The 21,559-nt window shown below is 43.7% G+C and overlaps 2 protein-coding genes across 7 annotated transcripts in view; both read right to left on the bottom strand.

Moving 5' to 3' along the window:
* ARMC8 (armadillo repeat containing 8) overlaps positions 1 to 5,720 on the bottom strand; it is a 211,732-nt gene extending 206,012 nt beyond the window's left edge. The window contains exons 1-2 of one of the 4 annotated variants that reach the window (XM_034781365.1): positions 5,553 to 5,720; positions 1,945 to 2,021 (exon numbers count right to left, since the gene is read on the bottom strand). In XM_034781365.1, the coding sequence (XP_034637256.1) occupies positions 1,945 to 2,021; positions 5,553 to 5,597 (122 nt within the window). In that variant the 5' untranslated portion in view covers positions 5,598 to 5,720. Of the gene's footprint in view, positions 1 to 1,944; positions 2,022 to 5,552 lie in introns of those variants that run through there. The other 3 variants (XM_034781367.1, XM_034781364.1, XM_034781371.1) reach the window with 3 other exon arrangements.
* A 2,857-nt stretch (positions 5,721 to 8,577) lies between these two features.
* Positions 8,578 to 21,559, bottom strand: part of DBR1 (debranching RNA lariats 1) — a 29,882-nt gene continuing 16,900 nt past the window's right edge. For all 3 annotated transcript variants that reach the window (XM_034781373.1, XM_034781375.1, XM_034781374.1), the window contains 2 exons: positions 19,491 to 19,636; positions 8,578 to 10,783 (listed from right to left, as the gene is read on the bottom strand). In XM_034781373.1, the coding sequence (XP_034637264.1) occupies positions 10,111 to 10,783; positions 19,491 to 19,636 (819 nt within the window). In that variant the 3' untranslated portion in view covers positions 8,578 to 10,110. The remainder of the gene's footprint in view (positions 10,784 to 19,490; positions 19,637 to 21,559) is intronic.

The following is a 21,559-nucleotide window of genomic DNA, read 5'->3' on the forward strand; positions in this document are numbered from 1 at the left end:
AAGACCTTTTGAAAATGAACATCAATTCTCAAGCAAGATCTTCAACCATCTCTTTTAAAAACCTCTTGGATACAAGTTACCTGGACCTATGGATTTAAAAATTTTAAAAGTATTAGCTGCCTCCACCACCCGGAGGCTACTCCTCTAATTTCAAGGCAGTCTCTTCCTTGAAGCTTCTCCCTCACATGTTGCTGCCAAGGCCCACAGCAACAGGCTCAGAAGAACTGGCTGTTTGAAGCAAACAGTTCAGGGGAGAACTGTCCCCTGCTGCACCCCACAGCACTAGTGCCCAAAAGGTGGGCGAAAGCAAGAGGTGAGATCCAAGGTCCCCAAAGGGGAAGGGTGAGTGAGAAAGGAGTGCATATAAGTACCATGGGGAGGAGTGCAGTGAGAAAGAGGCAGGATGCAGTGTCCAGAACATAGGATTGAGACAAGAAGAGTGGATAGAAGGGGTAGGGGTGTGGGGAGAACTGTCTACAGTGGGAACAAAGAGCTAATTTGACAAAAAGGGAGGAAACAAAATGCATTTATTTAAATTGTCTTTAATGCAATATTTAACTTCACTAACTGAAGAGCACATTCTGCAGTCAGACTAGATTGTAAGATTCACTTCTTGCCAGTGAATTTTATCCCCAGCCCACAGCCTGAGTGAAAAGGAAATGAAGTCCTCACCACAGAATGAGTCTGATCCCTCTGATCTAGGGAAATGCTTTCGATGATTAGTTGAGTTATCTGAAGAGGCTGACTGCAATTTTTGCTTCTTTTTAGACAATTTCTCCTTTGAGACTTATGGCCAAACTTGGCTAGAAAATGAGATGGGCTTGGGAAGGAACCATCAGTGAGACTGTGGACCTTGGCCTGCTCAAAAAGCAAGCATGGGGAAAAGGAGAATGGAGATGGAGTCTAATTTTTCTATACTGAGTGAGGACAAAGAATCTGTAACATTTACACTTCATGATTTGGGGTAGGGAAGGGTGTCTTGATCCAAGTCAGAGATGCTGTTTAAACAGAGAACAACTTGAGGCTTAAGAGCCAGATGGGAGCCTGAGGTGTTTCTAGTTCTATAAGAGCAGACTGACCAAAGAGGCAGAGTTGTAATGTGTTTGTGGACTTTCAAACCAGTAATCCACAGAGGGGCCAGACATTAGCGCCAAGACACACTCTGGGACACATGGAAAAACAAGCTGTCCACGGGCAGTATGAGACATCCCCCCCATTCCTTATATGTCTCCTGGCCCTCTGAATACCTGGTCCTTTCATATCTTCTAGTAAACCTAGTTAACATCATCCAGGAAGAGACAGTTGAAAGGCAAGGAGACAGCCTGTCACAGGAAGTCAGTCCTGGGCAGCTCAAGGACTTTTTCGCAGTGTTGCTGTGTAAAGGTGGAGGGATGAAGAATTTGTGGACCCAAGTAGAGACAGGAAACAACCTTATAGCACCAGTCAACAAACCCTGAAAGTTTTCCTTCAAAATCTTTCGATCAACACCTTCTCCCTACTACTACTGATGCTAGGCTAGAGGAAGAGAAAAAATAGATTCTGCCTGAGCAAGTTGAGAGAGGGCTTCCCTGTGTTGAGGCTGAGTCAGAAGGTCAATACAATGTTCTATACGTACTAAAAAGGGAAGACTGTTAAAGCAGGAGTTGGACATATCTGTTGTCGTGATGGAATAAGGACAGAATTCCAATCAGACCTGAAAGGAGGGCACGTGCTACTCTTCTGGTGATTGTGAGGCTCTGCTACCAACAGTATGCACTACAAAGTGATAATATACTAAAACATGATTGTGTGTTTGTATTCAATCCATGTAATACTTTCCAAAATAAATTCATGTAGAAATTTGCAGGGTACCTCTCTCTTTCCCTTCAAGTGCAAAGCTGCTGGGTTTCAAGCAAACCTAGACTACTAATGATAGAACTTCAAACTCAAGTTCACATTACTTACATGACACCTTGCAGGACTTTCTGGGGATCAGGATCAAATAATCTGTCAACATAATGGCGACTGCTAGCAGTTACTTCCTACGGAGAAAAAGACAATTTATACTTTATCAATCCATGCAGTGGCAAATTCCAAATCAACAGCAATGCCTAATGAGACTCAAAACTCTATAAAACCTACCAAACAAGATTGTGATAGAACTGCACGATCACATTCAAATGCATAATATTTACAACCAAACAACTTCTAATTTGGGAGTTAACACTGTGTGAGAGAGTGCAATTTTGAATGGGATGTGCATATTTTGGTATTCATACATTGGGAATGAAAGGGAGTTGTACAGGCATTGTGTTGGCATTTGGGAATTCTAATGTTTGTGTTTGAGGCATACGAGTCATGTTTGGTCTAGATGTCAGGGTTGTCTTAATTTGCAATTTAACCACTTTTTTGTGGTTGAATGGAAAGGCAACTCTTGCAGAACATTACCGCTTGGTTAACTTTTTCTGTGGAAGTGTATTATAACCCCACACAGGAAAAAAGTTAATAAAACAGTTAAGGTTGCTCAAGAGGAATACCCACCTACATAAGCCCTAAAAACAAGGGAGTGCTTAGTTAAGGTATCCTTCTTTAATACACCTTACCCTCACACATCACATTCACCACTTTCATTGACAGAGTCTGCCTTTCTATAAATAAGTCCAACACACTCCATCACATACAGTAACAATACACACTGCATTCCTCACAAGACTAATTTAAAACTCTGATCCCAGAAACAACATATGTATCCGCTAAATATTTATGCACCAGTGATTAGTTATTTTCCCTTAATATGTCCAAGGTTGGAAGTGCATGCAAGTGACTAGCATCCCAAATCAACAGTGGCAGAAGGGAAGAAGGGGGGGAAAGCTTCCACTCCAAGCTCACGACGACATACAACGAAGTGTTTCCTTGATCTCAGCAAACTGTTCTCACCTTCCCAGAAAATGAATTCATCAGGCCACAATAAAAGTGGCCTAATTTTCAAAGGTGAAGAGCACCCACAGATTCAGCTGACTTTAATGGAATTTGCCAGTACTCGGCACTCCTGAAACTCTGACGACTTATTTAGGCTTTCCTAAACTAACATGTAGAGCTAACTACAGGCATCCAGTTTAGAAGAATGGATGCCAACCTGGAAAAATGGTATTGTTTGCCAGCTGAGCCTATTCCCTTTATTGAGCTTCTCACATTGCTCCCCAGTGACTTCCTTGAGGAATGAAAGGGAACTAAGTTCAATCATGCTTTTTGAGTGGGGAAATATTTGCCCTTGGATTTATAGTTTACTCCTCTTTATCCAGCTGGATTTCAAGAATGTCCACTATCTTCTTCCCTACTGTCTCATGACTATCTGGGAGAAACAAGAAGAACCTAAAGGCCCCCTGATTCATTATGCCACCTACATTCTACAGGAGCATTTGGCTATCTGTCCCAAGGATGAAGCTTTTGAGAGTAGAACGGGATCAGTAGTGGACTTTCACTGCCACCAGAAATATATCCAAAGCAAACCCTAATTGTGTATAGATGCAAAATGAAGACCTCCCAATAAGTGCTGATTCTAATCTTGACTGTCCTTTAGCCTATTGACTAGCACTAACCCTGCCACACAAAAGTTAACTTGTTCACTCACTGCTGGGAGGAACATCTCATCACCAATATCCATAAGAAGCAGTCTGTCAAACCTCCACAGATTTTTCATAGTTATTGTTACCAGAATTTATTTGCTCACAATTTCAAATATATATCCTTCTATCTTGTAAGGAGTAGCGAAAAGAAATTGTAATTTAAAAAACAAGTAGTAACTGGGGTATAACCTTGGCACTATTCTATTCAAACACAAGTAGCACTTATCTTCACGCTACTTAAAAGCTTAATAATAAAAATTAAAGACAGAGATACTTCAGCTTTTAAGGTACCCATTTCAGACTGGCAAGTAGGATTTTGGATCATAATGTTTTCATTTTAAGATATGGGACAGTTGCATTCAGTAATAAACAGTTACCCAGAGGTGAAGGAGCAATGTATTCCTTTATTTTGCCATTTAAATAAAAACACTGCCAATTATATCAAAATCAAAGAAACACAACGACACACTTTCCTTTTTTTCTAATCACAATCTCCCACTTTTTCCTCAGTGCAATGGTGGGTGGCACTAGAGTGCAACCACCATGGGTATTCTGTCTGTTATCTCCTCCCTTCAGGCCAACAGGAAGAGGAAATGCTTTCATGCTAGGATTCCTGTTTTTTCCAGTCTAAAACTCTAGTGCTGTAGAGCGCGGGCAACATGTCTACACCATGTCAGCACAGCAGCAGTGGATGAGCCTCTTCACAAGACAGCAGCAACATGGCCATCAGAAGTACTACAAAGAGCAGTCTTCAGTGACCAAGACAAAATTACCCCTTGCCAGTGATGAAGGGGCAAGGGAGCTTCAAAAGCCCTGAACTGACAGCAGTTTTCATAAGCAAGGACCTGTATCCCTATATATGGTGCGAAGTTTATAGTAAGAGTATGTAGACTCAACACCAATACAGGTAGAGGAAGGTAAAATGAGTACTTTCTGAAAAAGGGAAAAAATAAAAGAAAAAGAACCATTGAGAATTGAATATATCGCAACAAAAAGAACCAGAGAATCCTGAATATTTAACATCCAAGACATTGATTTTTTTAAATTAGAGTATCCAACACAAAGTTTTAGTATACAAATACTGTTTTGGTTCTTACATCTTTCCTCACATCTTGCTGTTGGGCATCTATTAGCTACACAATAAAATACAGATACATACACAAAAGATCACTAAGTTATAAGTTTTCTGTCTTCGTAGAGGCACCATTTTCGTTTCTTTATTCCTTTTTTTCCAACAGACACATTCTCTGCCTCTTTCATGCTATTTTCCAATTTGTCTAGTTTTATCTATTTCCTATATCCTTTTTCTCCTCTATCCTTTTTCACCTCTTCCCCATGTCTCATATGTGCTTCCCCACCCACACTATCATCTCTTTCCCAGCTCTTTTCCCTTCAGTGCGTCCCTCCTACCGGTAGATCCTCCCCAGCTCCACAAGGGGGTGTCTTATCTTGCTTGGGGCCCGCCGTCCTCGGTAGTAGACGAAGAGTTGGGAGGGACGAGAAAGCGAACTGAGGTGGCTCTCTCTACCCACCCTGGGCCCCTGTGGTTTCTCCCGAGTCTCTCTCCCCCTCCCTGGGGACGCACAGGCGTCGGGCACTGGCGGTCACACTCACACTAGGGGGGAACTTTCTATCTCTGCACTGACAGGCACAGGCCATGATGGCAGGCACAGCCAAGCCCCTGGCCGCGGGCCCAACAGGGCAAGTCTGGGGGAACGTCCCCGCCTGACAGCACCTAACGCTGCTCGCCTGGGGCAGATCCACGCTGACCTCAGTAAGGGAGCCAGGGCCCCCGGCACCCGGGGGGAAGGGCAGGGGGGGCCAGAGCCCCCGGCGGCCCGCGCCCCTACTGGGGCTCCGTCGGGTTTCCCCCTCCTACATGACACCGCGCAGGACAAGCCGCCGAGCGGGCTCCAGGGCCCCGCGGGGGAAGGGCCGAGCACTCACCGAGAGGACGCTCATGCGGAGCGGCGTCTCCAGCACACACGCCATCTTGGGGGCGCGCGCGGCAACGACGGCACCCAACCCCACGCGAGGCGGCCAGGGCTACCGCCGCCGAGCCCGGCCCATCGCCGTGGGTGGGGGAGGGGGCGGTACTAGCGCCCGGCCGGGACACAGGAGTTGCTCTATCGAATCGGCTAACACCAAATCCAAACTCTCTGTCGGGGGCCCAAACGAGTGCGCATGCGCCCACTTAGGCCTTTGGCGCCCTGAAGGGCGGGGGGACGGAATTTTTCTTCCTGATTGGAGAGGGGGGAGAGAGTTACAGTGCGCATATGCCAGCAGCACTACAGAGGTCTTTACGGTTCCACCGGACTCCTTATTGTTTTTGTGGATAGACTAACACTGCTACCCCGCTGATATGTGAGGTGGGAATGCAGAGAGGTGAGGTGGGCAGATGGGAGCTCGGTGAGGTAGGGAGGAGGGAGAACAGGGAGGTGAGGGAAGACAGGGAGATGAGTGGGAGGAGGGAGGGAACCTACGGAGGTGAGTGAGCAGTGTGGTGAGGATAGAAGGAGAGGGAGCACAAGGAGGTGAGTGGGAGGAGGGAAGAAGCACAGGGCGATTGGGTGGGAATGGAAGTGCAGGGACGATGTGGGGTGGCGATGGAAGGGGAGGGAGCGCAAGGAGGTGAGTGAGCACAGTGGGATAAGGCTGGAGGAGGAGGGAGCACAGGGAGGTGGGGATGGAAAGGGAGGGAGCGCAAGATGGTGAGGGCAGACACATGCATAGTTCTAGTAAAAAATAAAAATGTATTCAATTCTGTGTACTATAGAAAACTAAATTAAGTTAAAGGATTCTTATCTATTAACACAAATAGAAAATATCCTTGACACTGGAACATGTTCATTCTGGTTTTCTACACTAAATCTTGGCAATAGAAATAAATTCAAATGACAGGGAAAAGACCACTTTTACTGCAGGACAATGGCTGTGGCAAATTAATGGTTTTTGGCTCGTGTTCCCTTACTAGTTTTGGGAATCTTAGGCTGAGAGTGTCATTCCATGGAATGCTCTTTACATATCTGTAATAGCCAGAAGATATCTTGGTGAGTTCTAACACTGGTGCAGTTACAAATGGTCTGTGATAAGTTTGTGTGCCAATCTGAAATTGAAACAAAAGAAATACAAGCAAATTCAAAAGTAGGAGCCTGTCTTGGGGAACACATTGGGCATTTCCACTGACCATAAGAAAATTAGTCTGACTCCCCTGACACTTGCAGATATGCAGAGTTTGGTAGGGCTCTGCTCATAGCACAGGAGGTTCATTCATGGGTTTGCCAATCGAGCTTAAACCATTGCATAGCTTAGGTGAAAAGTGAAACCATCACCATAGTGTGATTTGGTTTTTAGTGGTAATGACACTTGTGACCCATCTACTCTCATCCTACCTGCAATTCAACCCCCCTTTATATTAAACATATATGCTAGTGCTTAGGAATGGAGGCAGTATAAAAGGGTAGTAGCTTATTGGTTTAGACATTCCTTGTATTGGACATAAGCTAAGGACCCCAGCAAACCTCTAATATGCAGTTCCAGAAAAACTATGTAGAAATACTACAGTCCACAGAGCATCTAGTAAAAGAGCAACACTCTAAGACATAATTATACTCCATAGTTGATTAGCAGAGAGCAAGACTGGTTGCTCAGAGTGTTTGGAGGTCAGCTCCCCATTTTGTGTTGACCATTTTCTAGTGTACACAATTCCAGAACTTCACTTTCTTTTGCAGCTTCTTGAGGTGTTCTTTGAATGTCAATGGTTGATCTATGTAACCCAAAGGTACATTGGATATACCTTGTGCTCAAGGCTTGTACCATTCCCTGATATATGGAATTTTTGCTTGGCCTCACCCTGGGTTGTGTGCACCAGTAAAGTCACATTGGAGCCATGCACACAAAATTGATAGTGAATTTGATCCTATAAGATCAGCACAGCAACCTTGAAACTGACTCCCACCTACTCATTTTACAGCTTTGCAGAGATTGTACCACCATCGGTGACACAGACTACCTTCATTTGTGAAGCACTCAAATGCTACAGCAACGAGTGCCCATATGAAATACTGTATTGAGAGTAAATGTTGAATGGTGTGCAGTAAATAAGACAATAGAGCCACACACATTAAATAACAATAAAATGAGTATAAGATATAGCTGCTCACAAAGTGTCATCCATTCTGGGCCCTGAAAGAAGCAGGGGTTTTATGGGGGGGGAAAAAAAAAAAAAAACAAGTTTACCATAATGCATATGAACAAAGGGGCCCAGCTTAGATTTCAGGTCCAGCTTTTGAGAATCCTTGACTTTGCAACCTGAACATTCCGATTCTGAAGCAGGCGTGTACAGTAGTTAAGACTCTTTTACAGGATGTCCCATGAACCTCTCTTTGTCCTACTCCTAGTCTCCTCCCTCCTCAACGCCACATCCCAGTCCTATGCCTTCCACTGGCTCCACAGCCCAGGCTCCCCACTACGCTACTCAGGCCCACTTCCTCATCGGTTCGCATTCTAACCAGGCTACTTTCTCCTTAGCTGCCAAACTAAGGGTACGTCTACACTACCTGCCAGATTGGCGGGTAGTGATCAATCTGTTGGGGATCGATTTATCGTGTCTAGTGTAGACACGATAAATCGATCCCCGATCAGTCTGCCTTCGACTCCTTTACTCCACCACAGCGAGAGGCGGAAGTGGAGTCGATGGGGGAGCGGCAGCAGTCGACCCCACACCGTGAGGATGCGAGGTAAGTCAACCTAAGATACGTCGACTTCAGCTATGCTATTCTCATAGCTGAAGTTGCATATCTTAGATCAATCCCCCCCCATGTAGATCAGGCCTAAGACGTTTGAGTCTGTGCAAACAACAATTTTCAGAGGTTCATAACTCTGACAGTTTCATAGGGACAGTGAAAGGCATATCACTAACAGTAAGGTAACCCCCTCAAATTTTAGCACCAAATGATGGAGGCACTAGAGCTTCAACAAAATAATTAAATTTAATGTGCAAAAAAACCCACCCACAAATATAGGGCTAGAAGGGATTTTGAGACATCATCTAGCTAGCCCATCCCCCTTGCACTGAGGCACGATCAAGTAAAACCTAGGTCATCCCTGATAGGTGTTTGTCTAAACTGTTCTTAAAAGCCTCCAGTGATGGCGATTCCACAGCCTCCCTAAGTAACCTGTTCCTGTACTTAACTATCCTTAGATATTAGAAAAAACATTCTAATTAACCTGAAACTCCCTTGTTACAAACTAAGCTGATTATTTCTTCTCCCACCCTGTGTGGACATGAGAGAACAAAAGATCACTATCCTCTTTGATAACCTCTTACATATTTGAAGATTGTGTCCCTCAGCCTTCTCTAGAAGAAATGTGCCTAGTTCTTTCATCTATCTCCTTATCTCATTCTGAGATTAGGAAATAGGTTTTTTGCTTAAAGTTTCCAAGTAAGGGAGCTGGCATGAAAAATTTTAGCCCAAATAGTTAGAGTTTGACAAAGTTATAAGCAACTGCAAACAGGATCTTAATGGAACATGTTAGGTAACAAATACTACATCCATCACTACCTATTGTAAGTATATAAACTTTCAGCCCTCTCCCCTGAAAGCACCAAACACAACAGCTTACCCATAAAGTCAGAAGATTCAAATTCGGAGTTATTGAGGCAGTATTTCAGATACAAATGTCTCTCAGGTTATTGCTAGATAATTTTAGCTTCCATTAGTATTTTAATTTTGAAATACTATTCTGAAGTTTTGGGAGAGAAACACATGAGAGTTTATATTGAAAACAAATGCACTCGCCTTCGACGCATTAGCGTAACCACCTCAGTCATAATTTGTTTGCAATGTGAGTTCTCTCTTCTGTATATATCAGAATTAAAATTTAAAACCAGTATTAGACAATGCATATAATACATATTCATATTTTTAAAGACACCAACTGCCAAGATTTTCCACTGCAGAAACAGTAACACCAGAGAAATAAAAATCATGATCATCTTCTCTTACTGCTCTTTTTATCTTGGGAGTACTGCTTTTAACCACACTGCAGACAATTACTGCATTATCTATTCTGTACTAGGTGTTACCTTTAGCTGAAAAACAGCATTAAAGGCAATGCAAAGATCCTCTCCCTCCAAACCTAACTACAATTTAAAGAAATTCTCCCTCGGTTAACTAAGTATTACAGTTATTGTATGGAGGCAAAGCAGAATGTAAATAAAATGAGTTAATTATCAAAAGCTGAAGCAGAACAAACTGATTATACACAAACTTGAAATCTTTCTACAATACACTTAGTTGAAAAGGACTGAGCAAGAAGAAGAATACTAAACAGGTATTCTGCTCCATTAGAAGTTTTGTAGCATACTGTAGTATGTAGCATAAAAGTGGTACTGGTCATTTCAAATGCTGAATTTTAAAAGCTCTCACCATTGCCCCCAACACACCAAAAAAGGTAGCTAGTTACAGCAGTTAATAAAACCTGTGACCTTAATGCATTTTCATTATACTTTATCTTCATCCTCTGTGGCATAGATAGCCTGATTCCGTCTTTTAATTTTCTTCATGGCACTGTTTCCATTCTCATTTTTACCAATCCGCTTTAAAGCTCTTTCATTTAAGCTCTTCTCTTCAATCTGCTCACTCACACCAGATTTCTCCAGGTCTTCATTGGTGGAGTCCATAGCATCATCAGAGGATATCATCATGGAATCTGGCATGATCCTGGTGTCAGAAAAACTTGCTGAAAAGTCAGGAGGGTGATCAGGTGAAGGATCCACAGAACAGGTACTTTGATCTTCATCACCACCCTCTTCATCCAGCATTATTTCATCTGGGTTAATAGATAAAGACAGCCCAGAATTATCTGTATAATATTCACTGGGCTCCTCTGCTGACTCAGTACTGTCCATTTCCTCCTCCTCCTCCTCATATTCTCCCCGAACTGAGCCCTCTTCTTTCACTTGCTGAATCCTGTCATTAATATCAGTGAGGCCAAACTGGGCACAAAACTCAGTGGTCTGTGGATTGATTATATGAACTGGTTCCATATTTTTCTGCGGTTTGTAGGGATCATAACAAGCAGCTGTCACACTGAAGTTACAAGGAATTTTGAGGTTATGGCTCAGCTCTTCCAATATCTCTTTGAGAGCTCCTTCTGTTGCACTGTAATCCCACCTACAGGAATAAAAAACAATGTCAGATTCTGCTGAGCTCAGCTAGCCAAGACATCTCTCTTCCTGTTCTTGTTTGAAGAGGTTCTCTTTATAGACATATCTTCTTTTTGATAAACTCAACAGATTGAGCTCTTTGACTATCACTGTAAGGCATTTTCTCCACCCCTCAAACTATTTTTGTGTCTCTTCTCTGAACTCTCTCTAATTCATCATCATCATCCTTTTAAGATTATGGAGTCCAGTAATGATCTCACAAATACCATATACAGAGGCAAAGTCTTCCTTTGATATGCATAAGAATTTAAGATTACCTAAAATATTTGGAACAATCATTCAAACTGATGTGAATATTGGAACTTTTACATTTGACTGAACTATTATCTACATTTTAGGCTAGAAATAGCCACATAAGGACTACAGATTCAGCTTCCCTGAAACCCTGCCGCCTTTTTAACTGCAAGCCCCAGTTGATATGAGAATGCCATTATAGGAAGATAATTATTTCTAACTTGTTAACAATGAGGCACAATTGCTTTATACTGGAAAAGCCAGAATGCCCACCCAAATATTATGGCTGACTAAAATATAATTACTACTATGGATAGATTAATTTATGCTAAACTAACCCAAACAGATATTTTAAACAGGACTCCTGTTCTTCAGTTATTCTGAATGGAGGATTTATTCTTTAAAACAAAAGCTCAGCTTTCTTATGCAGGCATATGCAAAATGAACACAAATACTGATAGAATGGGCGAGGAATGGAAGTTTCCACTCAACATATGTATGCACACATGTAGTGCCAGTGAAATGTGGGCATATCAACGAACAGTGTTATCACAAAGCAGGGCACACTCATTAAGAATATGGTTCTTAACCCCTCACTCTAGCAAATGAAAAGAGATTCATCAAACCACAGCGGCAGTCATCCTAAAGCTCCTGCAAGCTGATCAAATCTTGGGCATGAATACCAGTCTCATGGGAGTTCAGGCAGCAATACTGTAGTGCAGGGGTGGCCAATCTGAGCCTGAGAAGGAGCCAGAATTTACCAATGTACATTGCCAAAGAGCCACAGTAATATGTCAGCAGCCTGCCCCCACCCCCATCAGCTTTTCCCCCCCACCACTCCCAGCGCCTCCCACCTGATCAGTGCCTTCCCCTCCCTCACCTCTCCTGCTGATTAGCTGTTTTGTGGCGTGTAGGAGGCGGGGAGGGGGGGAGCGAGGGCATGGCAGGGGAAGGGGAAGGGGTGGAGTGGGGGGCAGGGCTTGTGGCAGAGCCAGGGGTCGCGCAGTGAGCATCCCCTGGCCCACTGGAAAGTTGGCGCCTATAACTCCAGCTCCTGAGTCGGTGCCTATACAAGGAGCCGCATTAACTTCTGAAGAGCCGCATGTGGCTCCGGAGCCACAGGTTGGCCACCCCGCTGTAGTGTAGTACCGTACCCCTGGTACTGGGAAGGGTCTTGTGACCTCCTATTAGAATCTCTAGGAAGGATTTCACCGAATCACAGAAATGTAGGGCTGGAAGGTGTGACATTCTATACTTTGGGGGAGCATCGTATAACTCCCCTATCCCTCCTTTATATACAATTGTGATCTTGCATATAAAGCAGGCCACGTGAGGTATCAGAGGAAAGGTTATGATCTGCTGAAAGTCATTTTTCTATCTAAATGTGTATATCATTAATGTATATGAAGTTATAAGAATGTGTTGTATGGTTGTCACTAAAATATGATGTGGGTTTGGGAAGCACCCAGATACTAGCTCTCCAGAGACAATGACAAGGGAGGTAACCAACGCCCGGTGGGTGGGTGCTAAACAGACATCACCTGCCATTGTCCAGCAGAGGAGTTACAATTCAATGACACACTTGCACAAGGCCATGCGAGGGGAATTTCTCAACCTTGCCTGAATACTCAGCAAGGCCCACCAAACATGCCTGGACTTGTGTTCTCCAAGCACATGGACTGAGGATATAAAACAGAACACAGTAGACACATGCTGGGCCTTTTCTCCTTCCACCACCTATGCTGCAAACAACAAAGACACCCAGAAGACCGAAGATGCCAACAGAAGGGACTGGCCCTGTATATTTAGGACTGCAATATCCAGTGGGGTGAGAAACTGCTTAATCTAGATGTTGCCCAGTCTAATAGCACGGAGTCTAAACTCTCAACCCTTATATTTTATTTTGGTAACTAACTGACTTTTTGCCTATCACTTAAAATCTATCTTTTGTAGTCAATAAATTTGTTTAACTGTTTCTTGTTACCAGTGAGTTTGCCTGAAGTGTTTGGCAAAGGTGTTTGCTCAGGTTTACAAAGGCTGGTGTATATCCACTTTCCATTGATGAAGTGGTGAACCAATTAATAAATTTGCACTGCTTGAGCAGTGCAAGACAGTGTATTCCTGAGGTACAAGGCTGGGAGGATTTGGCTAGTGCCTTTCTCTTTGTGCTTCATGAGTGGCTCTGGGAGCATTCATGCAATCTAGCTGGGTGTGGGGCTCCACATGCTGTAGTGCTGAGTGATAACACCCGGAGAGGCTTGCTGCTTGTCACTAGCAAGGCATTGTGAGTGAAAGCCCAGGCTGGAGAGAATTAAGGGGGCACAGCAGTCCCACAGTCCCAGGCTGCACCCCAGGGATCCCATCACAGAAGGGACCTTGAGAGATCATCTAATCTAGCCACCCATACTGAGATAGGATCAAATATACCCAGACCCTCCCTGACAGGTGTTTGTCCCACCTGTTCTTAAAAACCTCCAAGGATGGGGATTCCACAACAACCCTATTCAGAGCTTAACTATCCTTATAAAGTTTTTCCCCCAATATCTAACCTAGATCTCTCTTGATCCAGCATTAGCCAATTACTTCTTCTATCTTCAGCAAACATGGAGAACAATTGCTCACCATGCTCTTTTAACACCATGACATTTAACACATATGATGACTTACCAGGTTCCCCTATCAGTGTTCTTTCAAGACTAAAGATGTCCAGATTTAAAAAACAAACAAAAAAAACCCTTTCTTTAGGTCATATTGTCTAAAACTTTTATAATTTTTGTTTCTCTCCTCTGGACTCTCTCCAATTTGTCCACATTTTTCCTAAATTGTGACGCCCAAAGCTGGACACAGTACTCCAGCTGAGGGCTCAGCAGTGCAGAGTAGAGCAGAACAATTACTTCACGTGTCTTACATATGACACTCCTGTTACTATATCCCAAAGTGACCTTTGCCTTTTTTGCACCTGCATCACATTACTGACTTACTCAATTTGTGATCCTGCAACTTCTATTTTTGAGTCCAGTTTCTAGTAGTAGCATGCTGTGTAAGAAGAGTAGAAAATTTGCAAGCTAATGTATGACATTGCAAGGTAAAGGTCATGCTTGGGTCTCTGCCAGAATGTAGGTCCAACAGGTCTTCCAACAGGAGAATCACCCTTGCCTCATTTGACCCCAAAATTCCTAAAGGAGGGAAGGCTACTCACCTGGATGTCCACAGTACAATAAGATCTATTGTTTAGGAAGTCTCAGACATTTGATCCTTCACCAAGGCTTAAAGATAAAGTGGCCTCCAAAGCTATAGTCTGTAGCTGGATTAGGATACTGATCAGAGACTTACTATTGCAGCAGGAAAGTTAACTTTTACTCTCACTCTACAGTGGGGGGGTGGGGTGGGAGGGAGGGACACGCATGTGTGGCAGGCAGGGCAGTGAAATTCTGTTTAATGGATATTTGCAAGGCTGGCTTCTGCTTGCACTTTTGCCAAAGTTTATGGAATAGGTTCACGGTTTGCAGGCTCTGGAGAAGGGTGGTGAAGGCAGTAGTCAAATGATAATCCCTCCCATACTAAATAACTGCTTTCGGTGGTCTCAACATCTGGACTTAGTAAAGAAAGTTTCATCTTTTTAACATTTTTCATTCTAAGGCTCCCTGAAGATCTGGATGCATATCGCACCAGCAAATCAGTTGAAGCTTTTTGCAGTATGTTCAAATTGCTACTGCTAAATGTATCAGTTAATGGCTGTTGAATACTGTCAGTTGACGGTCTTTGCTTGGTACTGCTTTAATTGTATTCAACTGAAAACTAGTGCTTTCTGTGATATGAAATCCAAAGCCTTAATATACTGGCTCAATCTGCACCTTGGGGGGAATTATAACCCAAACATCTGAACTGGTGAAGAAAGAGGAAGCTATTACAAGTAAGCAAAATTTCTCCATATCAAATTTACATGGTGCTTTACAAACTGATTGTAAGCTTCCTGTAGCTGGAAAGTTTTTAATCTAAATATCTGTGTATGTGTCTTGTTTTAAACAGATCAAGAAAGGAAGGACTAAGACTTCCAGTAAGAGGGTAAGAAGTGGTTGAAGAGGTGGGTTTTAAAGAGGTGTCTGAAAGAGTGGAGAAAGAGGGCTAAATATATAAAAGATGTCATCTGTTTTCATGAAATGAGACCATACTTGCATATATAGTACACCCTTGCTATAATGAACCCCTGGGGATCCAAGACATTTGTTAGGTGTAGCCAGGGGTTCCTTACATCAGGAGAAGGGAATAGCTCCTCCAGCCCCAGGGGAGCACATTCGGCCCTCTGCCTTTGCGGCCCCCGGGCCAGGGTAAGGATTCAGGGACCATGTTCACTATAGCCCAGTGGTTCTCAAACTTTAGTAACCCAGGAACCCCCATTTTGATTTAAAAATTTGCCACAGACCCAAAGCCCCCCACTCAGCCCCAGGCCCTATTCCACCCCTTCCCCCCAGGCCCCGCCCCCCCCCCTTTCCCCCCCCCCCCCAGGGGGCCCCCCCCCCCCCCCCCCCCCCCCCCCCCCCAGCACCTCCTGCACCTCAGGGAACAGCTGTTCCCCAGCATGCAGAAGGCACTGGGAGGGAAGGAGTCAATCAGCAGGACTACAGACCCCCTGGAGTTCCCTCATGAACCCTCAAGGGTCCACAGACCCCAGTTTGAGAAACACTGCTATAGCCCAAGGTTTGCTATTGTGAAGCATATTATAGTGAGGTTCTACTGTACAAAGTTGCCTGATTGCAGAAGTCCTTTCAGGAAGATTTGAGTGATTGAGGGAGTTGTCTGTCTATCAGAACAGCAGAAAACACACTTCAGCAACACCTTCCCCAGAGGTAATATGAAATATTTCCTACAGTTGAGCAGTTCTGATGGATATGATTCTGATTTACTCATCTACTGTAACACATAGGCACAAGCAATGTTCCCTCTAATTTTTGACAGGCCGTGCGTGCAAAAAATTTCTTCTGTGCAAATTGTTGTGCTTCTGGGCAAATTTTTGTGTGCGCAGTGTTTAGGATCTGTGCGCGCACACAGCTTAGAGGGAACAGTGGGCACAAGGGGTGAAACTTGCTCTGGATGAAACTTGCTCTTGGGAATCAAGTCAGCACAAGGCATGCGTCATTTAAAATCTAAGTAGGGTTTAGATGGGATAGCTTTGTGCTCTGGGCCCCTCAGTATAGGGATGAACTTGACCCAGAGTGCATTAGCCATCTTCTCTTTTATAGTAATTTAAGAGGGTCTTCCATGGGTTGCAAACATGGTTTAGTCCTTGAAGACTGTCTCTGCACAAACTATAATTCATTAGGCAATACACATGTCTTAACTTTATAAAGCAATTTAATGTATCTTATTAAATTTGTATTCATATCAAAATCTTGTAGACAAAATTGAACGCATAATAACATTTAGAATGGATATGATTCTGCAACATTAAGGTCTCTTTTCAGTTGCTTAAAACGGATCCAACTTCTACCTTTTGGGGCTGAAATTATCCATGCTTGGTCTTTGCCCAAGACCAGATTTTTTCTGAAAGCTTGAGTACAAGTAGACTGGCTTTGTTTGAGTACAAGGTATGCTATTTTTCATTTGTAGGCTACTCTAAAATTGGCTCAGTGGGGAGGTAGTATAAACCTGAAATGTGCCGATACATAATTCTTCAGTTACATATATGCCTGCATCCACTGTCAAAGCTTCCCAGGCTGGCAAATCTAGAATAAATCCAGCTGAGAGAATGTCAAGAAAACACTTTGTTCTTAGTGAGTCTTAGACATCTTGCAGGATTACTGAACATCTGATGTAATCAACTCCACTTTCCAAGTACATTTGCTCTTTAGGATCAAGGTCTCTTATTTAATCACCAACCTATGCCTCTACAAGTACACAGACCTCAGACACAGCCAGTTATCCAGGTACTACAGAATATATGCCCTTTCTTAGGGCCCCAAGGGAGGTAAGGCTTGGCAGTGGAAGTGCTGGTCCAGGATAATAAATTGCAAAAACTTCTGTTGAGACTGCAGAATTGGCACATGTAGGGATGTCCCCAGAATAACCAGGAAGCATAAGAATCCACCCAAGTGCATTTCTTGAGGAACTGACTTTAAAGTGGCTCCATTCTGATACTTTGAATCCTAAGAAAAGTTGAAATTTTTCCAGTGCAGAACTGGGTACAGACTCCTTGTTCTGGAGACAGTGAAATAGACTCAGATCCCCATGTTGTTCTCATCTCCAGAACCCAGGAGATGGCTGTCTATTCAGAAAGTGGCTTAGGGTCTCAAGCACCATTTGGCCAACAAGTCTATTGCAGTGTTAAGTCCCCAGTGGAGTGGAGTTCTTTATGGGGTTTCCCTACTTTGTCAGGGCTCGCTGAGTACAGACCCTTACCACTCACCTCTACACAGAAGGAGCTGGCAATGTTAGGCTGAGTTGGAACCTGAACCCTGCCTGGGGCTCAGGCGCTTTGACTTGTTCAGAAGGGCTAACATCAACATTTGCTAAAGGAAGAGTCCCCTATTGTACATGAAGTTGAGGGCCACAGTCTGACCCTATAGCACATGTGCTGCAAAGAACAGCTGCACACTAAGTGTCATAGGGCTTCCTTTAAGCCTCCAGCATCTTGCTGCTTTCCTCTAGCAGCAGCCTACCAGGAACAACATTCTTCAGCTGCTAGAGAGAGCAAATAACTGAAGGCTGTGATGGTCAGACCCTCATAGGCAAGGATCGGGGGATTATCCAAAGTTTTAGTGTTGTCTCCATCTGCTGATTGGGGGACTATAGCCCAAACATCTGGACTAATATGGAAGACCAAAGAGAAACTGATTTTTCAATCAATAAAGAATTTCACTGAAACAAGTCAGCATAATCAGGAACAGAAAAGTCACAACTACTGGAGAAAAAAACTGAACTTGTACTTTAAATAACAATTGGCTGGATTTTCTGTTGTGATGATACAGCCAGACCAATGTACACAGATGGGCTGCCCCATTTTTTCAGTTTCGTGTAAGACTGTTTCCAGTCTAGCAGCAGCAAAGGTGGGGACTCAGCTCTACACATTTCTTCAAAGCAGCATGACTTTCAAAGTCTGAGACCATTTAAATGCTTAGGTGGACAAACAGCATTTTATTCTCTAAAGCTGGTTAGCTCTTTGCCACCAGGACTAATGAAAGCTCACATTTTTACAATTTTTGCAGCCACTGAAGACAACAGTGAACATCAGCCAGCCAGGCTATTGCTCTGAACAAGTAGTTTCTCTAGAAACTCTGCAACATTAACAACCTCCCTCAGAACACTACGTTTGCAATCATGGATGTCACCTCTCTATATACCAACATCCCTCACAATGACAGAATTGCTGCCTGCCTGTCTGAAATACCTACAAGACAATGGCCAACACTCAGATATTCACTCCAAACACATCACCATATTCATCTATTTCATCCTCACCCCCAACTTTACATTCAACAACACATAACTTTGTCCAAACCAGGGGACCAATCATGGGTATTAGGATAGCTCCCCAATATGCCATACGGCCCAATGGATCTAGAACCCAGGCCAGTAGAGCTGCCAAGTAGCTGGCATCTCCATGTGCCAAACAACAGCAACTGTAACCAGCTTGCACTCTACTGTCCACAAACCGCTTTGGACACAGACCATGGGAAGGCCAACTCCTGGCTCCTGATTGGCTCCCTGTCCTATAAAAACCTAAGGGGTATTCCAGGAAGTGTCCAGGCAACAGTGTCGATCTCCTGTAGCTGCCATGATCATTCCTGCTCCTGAACTCCAGGCTTCTTCTTTCGCTTGATTTGGACTTCGCCTCCTGACTTAGAACCTGAATCCTGACACAGACTCTGACCCTTGGTATTGACCCTGGCCTGAAACCTGACTACGAACTCTTCTATGACCCCCAACCTCAGGTTTCCCTCTTCTCTGACCTATGGTCCCAACTGCCCTTGTTGGGATTTTGACAGTTTGTCTGGACCACTCTCCCCCATGGTGGAGGCCTACCCTCTTCCTGCCCGGCTTGCCCTAGAGGGTATTTGAGATGGCAGAATGGGTTGACCACTCCCAAGAAAACCACCCCATGCTTCGAGCCCAAGCATCACAGCTCACAACAGAGAACCAAGCTCTGCACAGGCAATCCACCCAGCTCCATAATGAAAATGTGGCTATGTGGGCCCATCTGGCATAGCATGCCAGAGATAACCTGATGCTACAAGAGATGGGGGCCTGGCTGCAGGACAAGAATGCTACACTATGGGTCTGCACTGCAGCTGTGCACCCCAGGCCCACAACTGAAAGATATTACCTCACCCATGCTATCTCTAATATCCCAAATCTCTCTTTTCAAAAGTATATGCATATTTTCAACACAAAGAAAGTTTAAACCCAAAACTCATTTTACTTACTTTGCATGGAGGCCATTGTTTTCAGGCATGTTCCATGCGTTTGAAGTCACATTAATAAGATTGTTAGTAGCCTTGAGAACAGCAAGCCATTCAATGTCATATTCCAGAGACTCAGATGCGTTGGGGTCATGGTCTATATCTATTACCTTAGAAAAACAATATTGACAAATGAGGCATTTAATTCAACCTGACAAGAAGACATTGTTCTATCTTTAAGCATTATCTTCAGGCAATCAGTTCTTAATTAAAAGCTCAGTATACCTGCCCATTGAATAAGGCAGGGGTTCTGTGAATAAAGTAGTATGTGATCATGTAATTAGAGACTATCATAACACATATGCACAAGGAGGCTGAATTAAGGCTGCACAGGCGACATGAATTCTAGCATTTCCTAGCTTTTGAGTGCTCGACTTTATTTTTAAAGTTAAAAGTTGAAAACAGTTTGTGGGCAATATATTCAAGAATCTGCCCAGGTGGGTGCATCTGAAATACAGATTAACAAGCAGAAGTTACTTTCTAGTCCATTCGTTTCCACCAATCCCAAACTGGTTTGTTTAACCCTTCCCTCAGAAAAAGGAAGGCAGCGGGGAAGGAACAGCTGCATCTCCCAAGAACTGCATTTATAGAACTATCCAACCTATAATGTTTGGTGAAATATGATCAGAGCTGCTTTTCTCTTTCAGCCCAAGAAGAGGATTCATAGGGTAAGGAACATCACCTGTTTTATAGGATTCTGAAAGAGATCCTGGGTCTTTTGAAGATAGCCTTGAAAACACAGAACTGATCACTGGTGTTGTATTAGTCACTGATTTTTCTCTATACTAGTACTAGTCATTAATAGTCTTCCTTACAGTTACCTGTAGGATTGACCTTAGGCAGTGGTCTTGATATTTGGTTATAAAGCAGTGACACCCTAATTGACATTGATGGCAATAAGGCCACCATAAGTTTCCTCCTAGTACGTGCCCTAATTTGAGTCAGCTACTGTACTGAGCAGTCTGTGTGGCTTCTTGCCACAAAAGGTAAAGCTCACTAGCTGGAGAGACAGAATGATCTAGTGGACTAACAGCCAGGAACCCCAGTGTTCTACCTCCCATCTCTGAACCAGACTATGTCTCTGGTTTTAGTCAAATCCAAAACTCCAGACTACAAAAAGGCACTCTTGTAGACCGCTGAAAACCCACGTGGCCCTTTTTGTAGGAAGCCAAGTCTTGAAGAATGAATCTATTACTTCTAATGCAGAGTGTCTCGTGATGCATCTGCCAGGGAACACTTTCTTCAGTACCAACTTAATTCTCCAGTCCCTGACATACCTCAATCATTAGCCCGGTTCTTGCTGCTATTACCGCAGTAAAACAGGCTGATGTGACAGCATTTGCATAGCAACTGCTGAAGCTTCTGCCAAAGATGGAATAACTGTATCCTCTTGATTAAAGAATCTCACCCCACTGAAGGAAGGGGACATGGTCATGAACCAGTGGCAGATTCGGGGCTGTGGGTGCAGCAGGCCTGGGTCAAGTAAGCCACTTTCCACCTCCCCTAGAAAAAAGCATGGGATTCAGCCCCCACTGCAAGTTCAGGAAGTGGCTGAGATCCACCACTTTCAGACATTTGGCAGCTTGAGTCGGTTTTTTGTTTGTGTGTCTTTCCCAGAATGGGGCTAAGTTTCCCAATGGGGCAAGATGAGATGGAGGAGGATACTCTGGCTGAGCAGGGTCTGAGGAAGTTTGACTGGCAGTGGTACACAGAAGAGGGGGTTCTTATGTGAAGGAGAAACTGGGAAGAAATTGTACTGTACTTCTGGCAAGCTTAATTTTGTTGATTGTCTGTATCAGTGTGTCTTGTATTTTGGGGCAGGGACCATTTTCTTTTCCATGTATACAGTGCCCAGCGCAATGAAATCCCAATGCCAGGTAGGGCCTTTAGGCCCTAGAGCAATACAAATTCTAAAAAGTCCACTACAGATAGTAGGAAAAAGTCCTCTTTTGGGTACTGTAAGATATTGAATTCAATACGCTGTCTGGATTGGATTGTCTTTTAGGATTTCTCTGGAATTTCATACCAAATAA

This window comes from Trachemys scripta, chromosome 9 (genome assembly GCF_013100865.1).
Source record: "Trachemys scripta elegans isolate TJP31775 chromosome 9, CAS_Tse_1.0, whole genome shotgun sequence".
Lineage (NCBI taxonomy): Eukaryota > Metazoa > Chordata > Testudines > Emydidae > Trachemys > Trachemys scripta.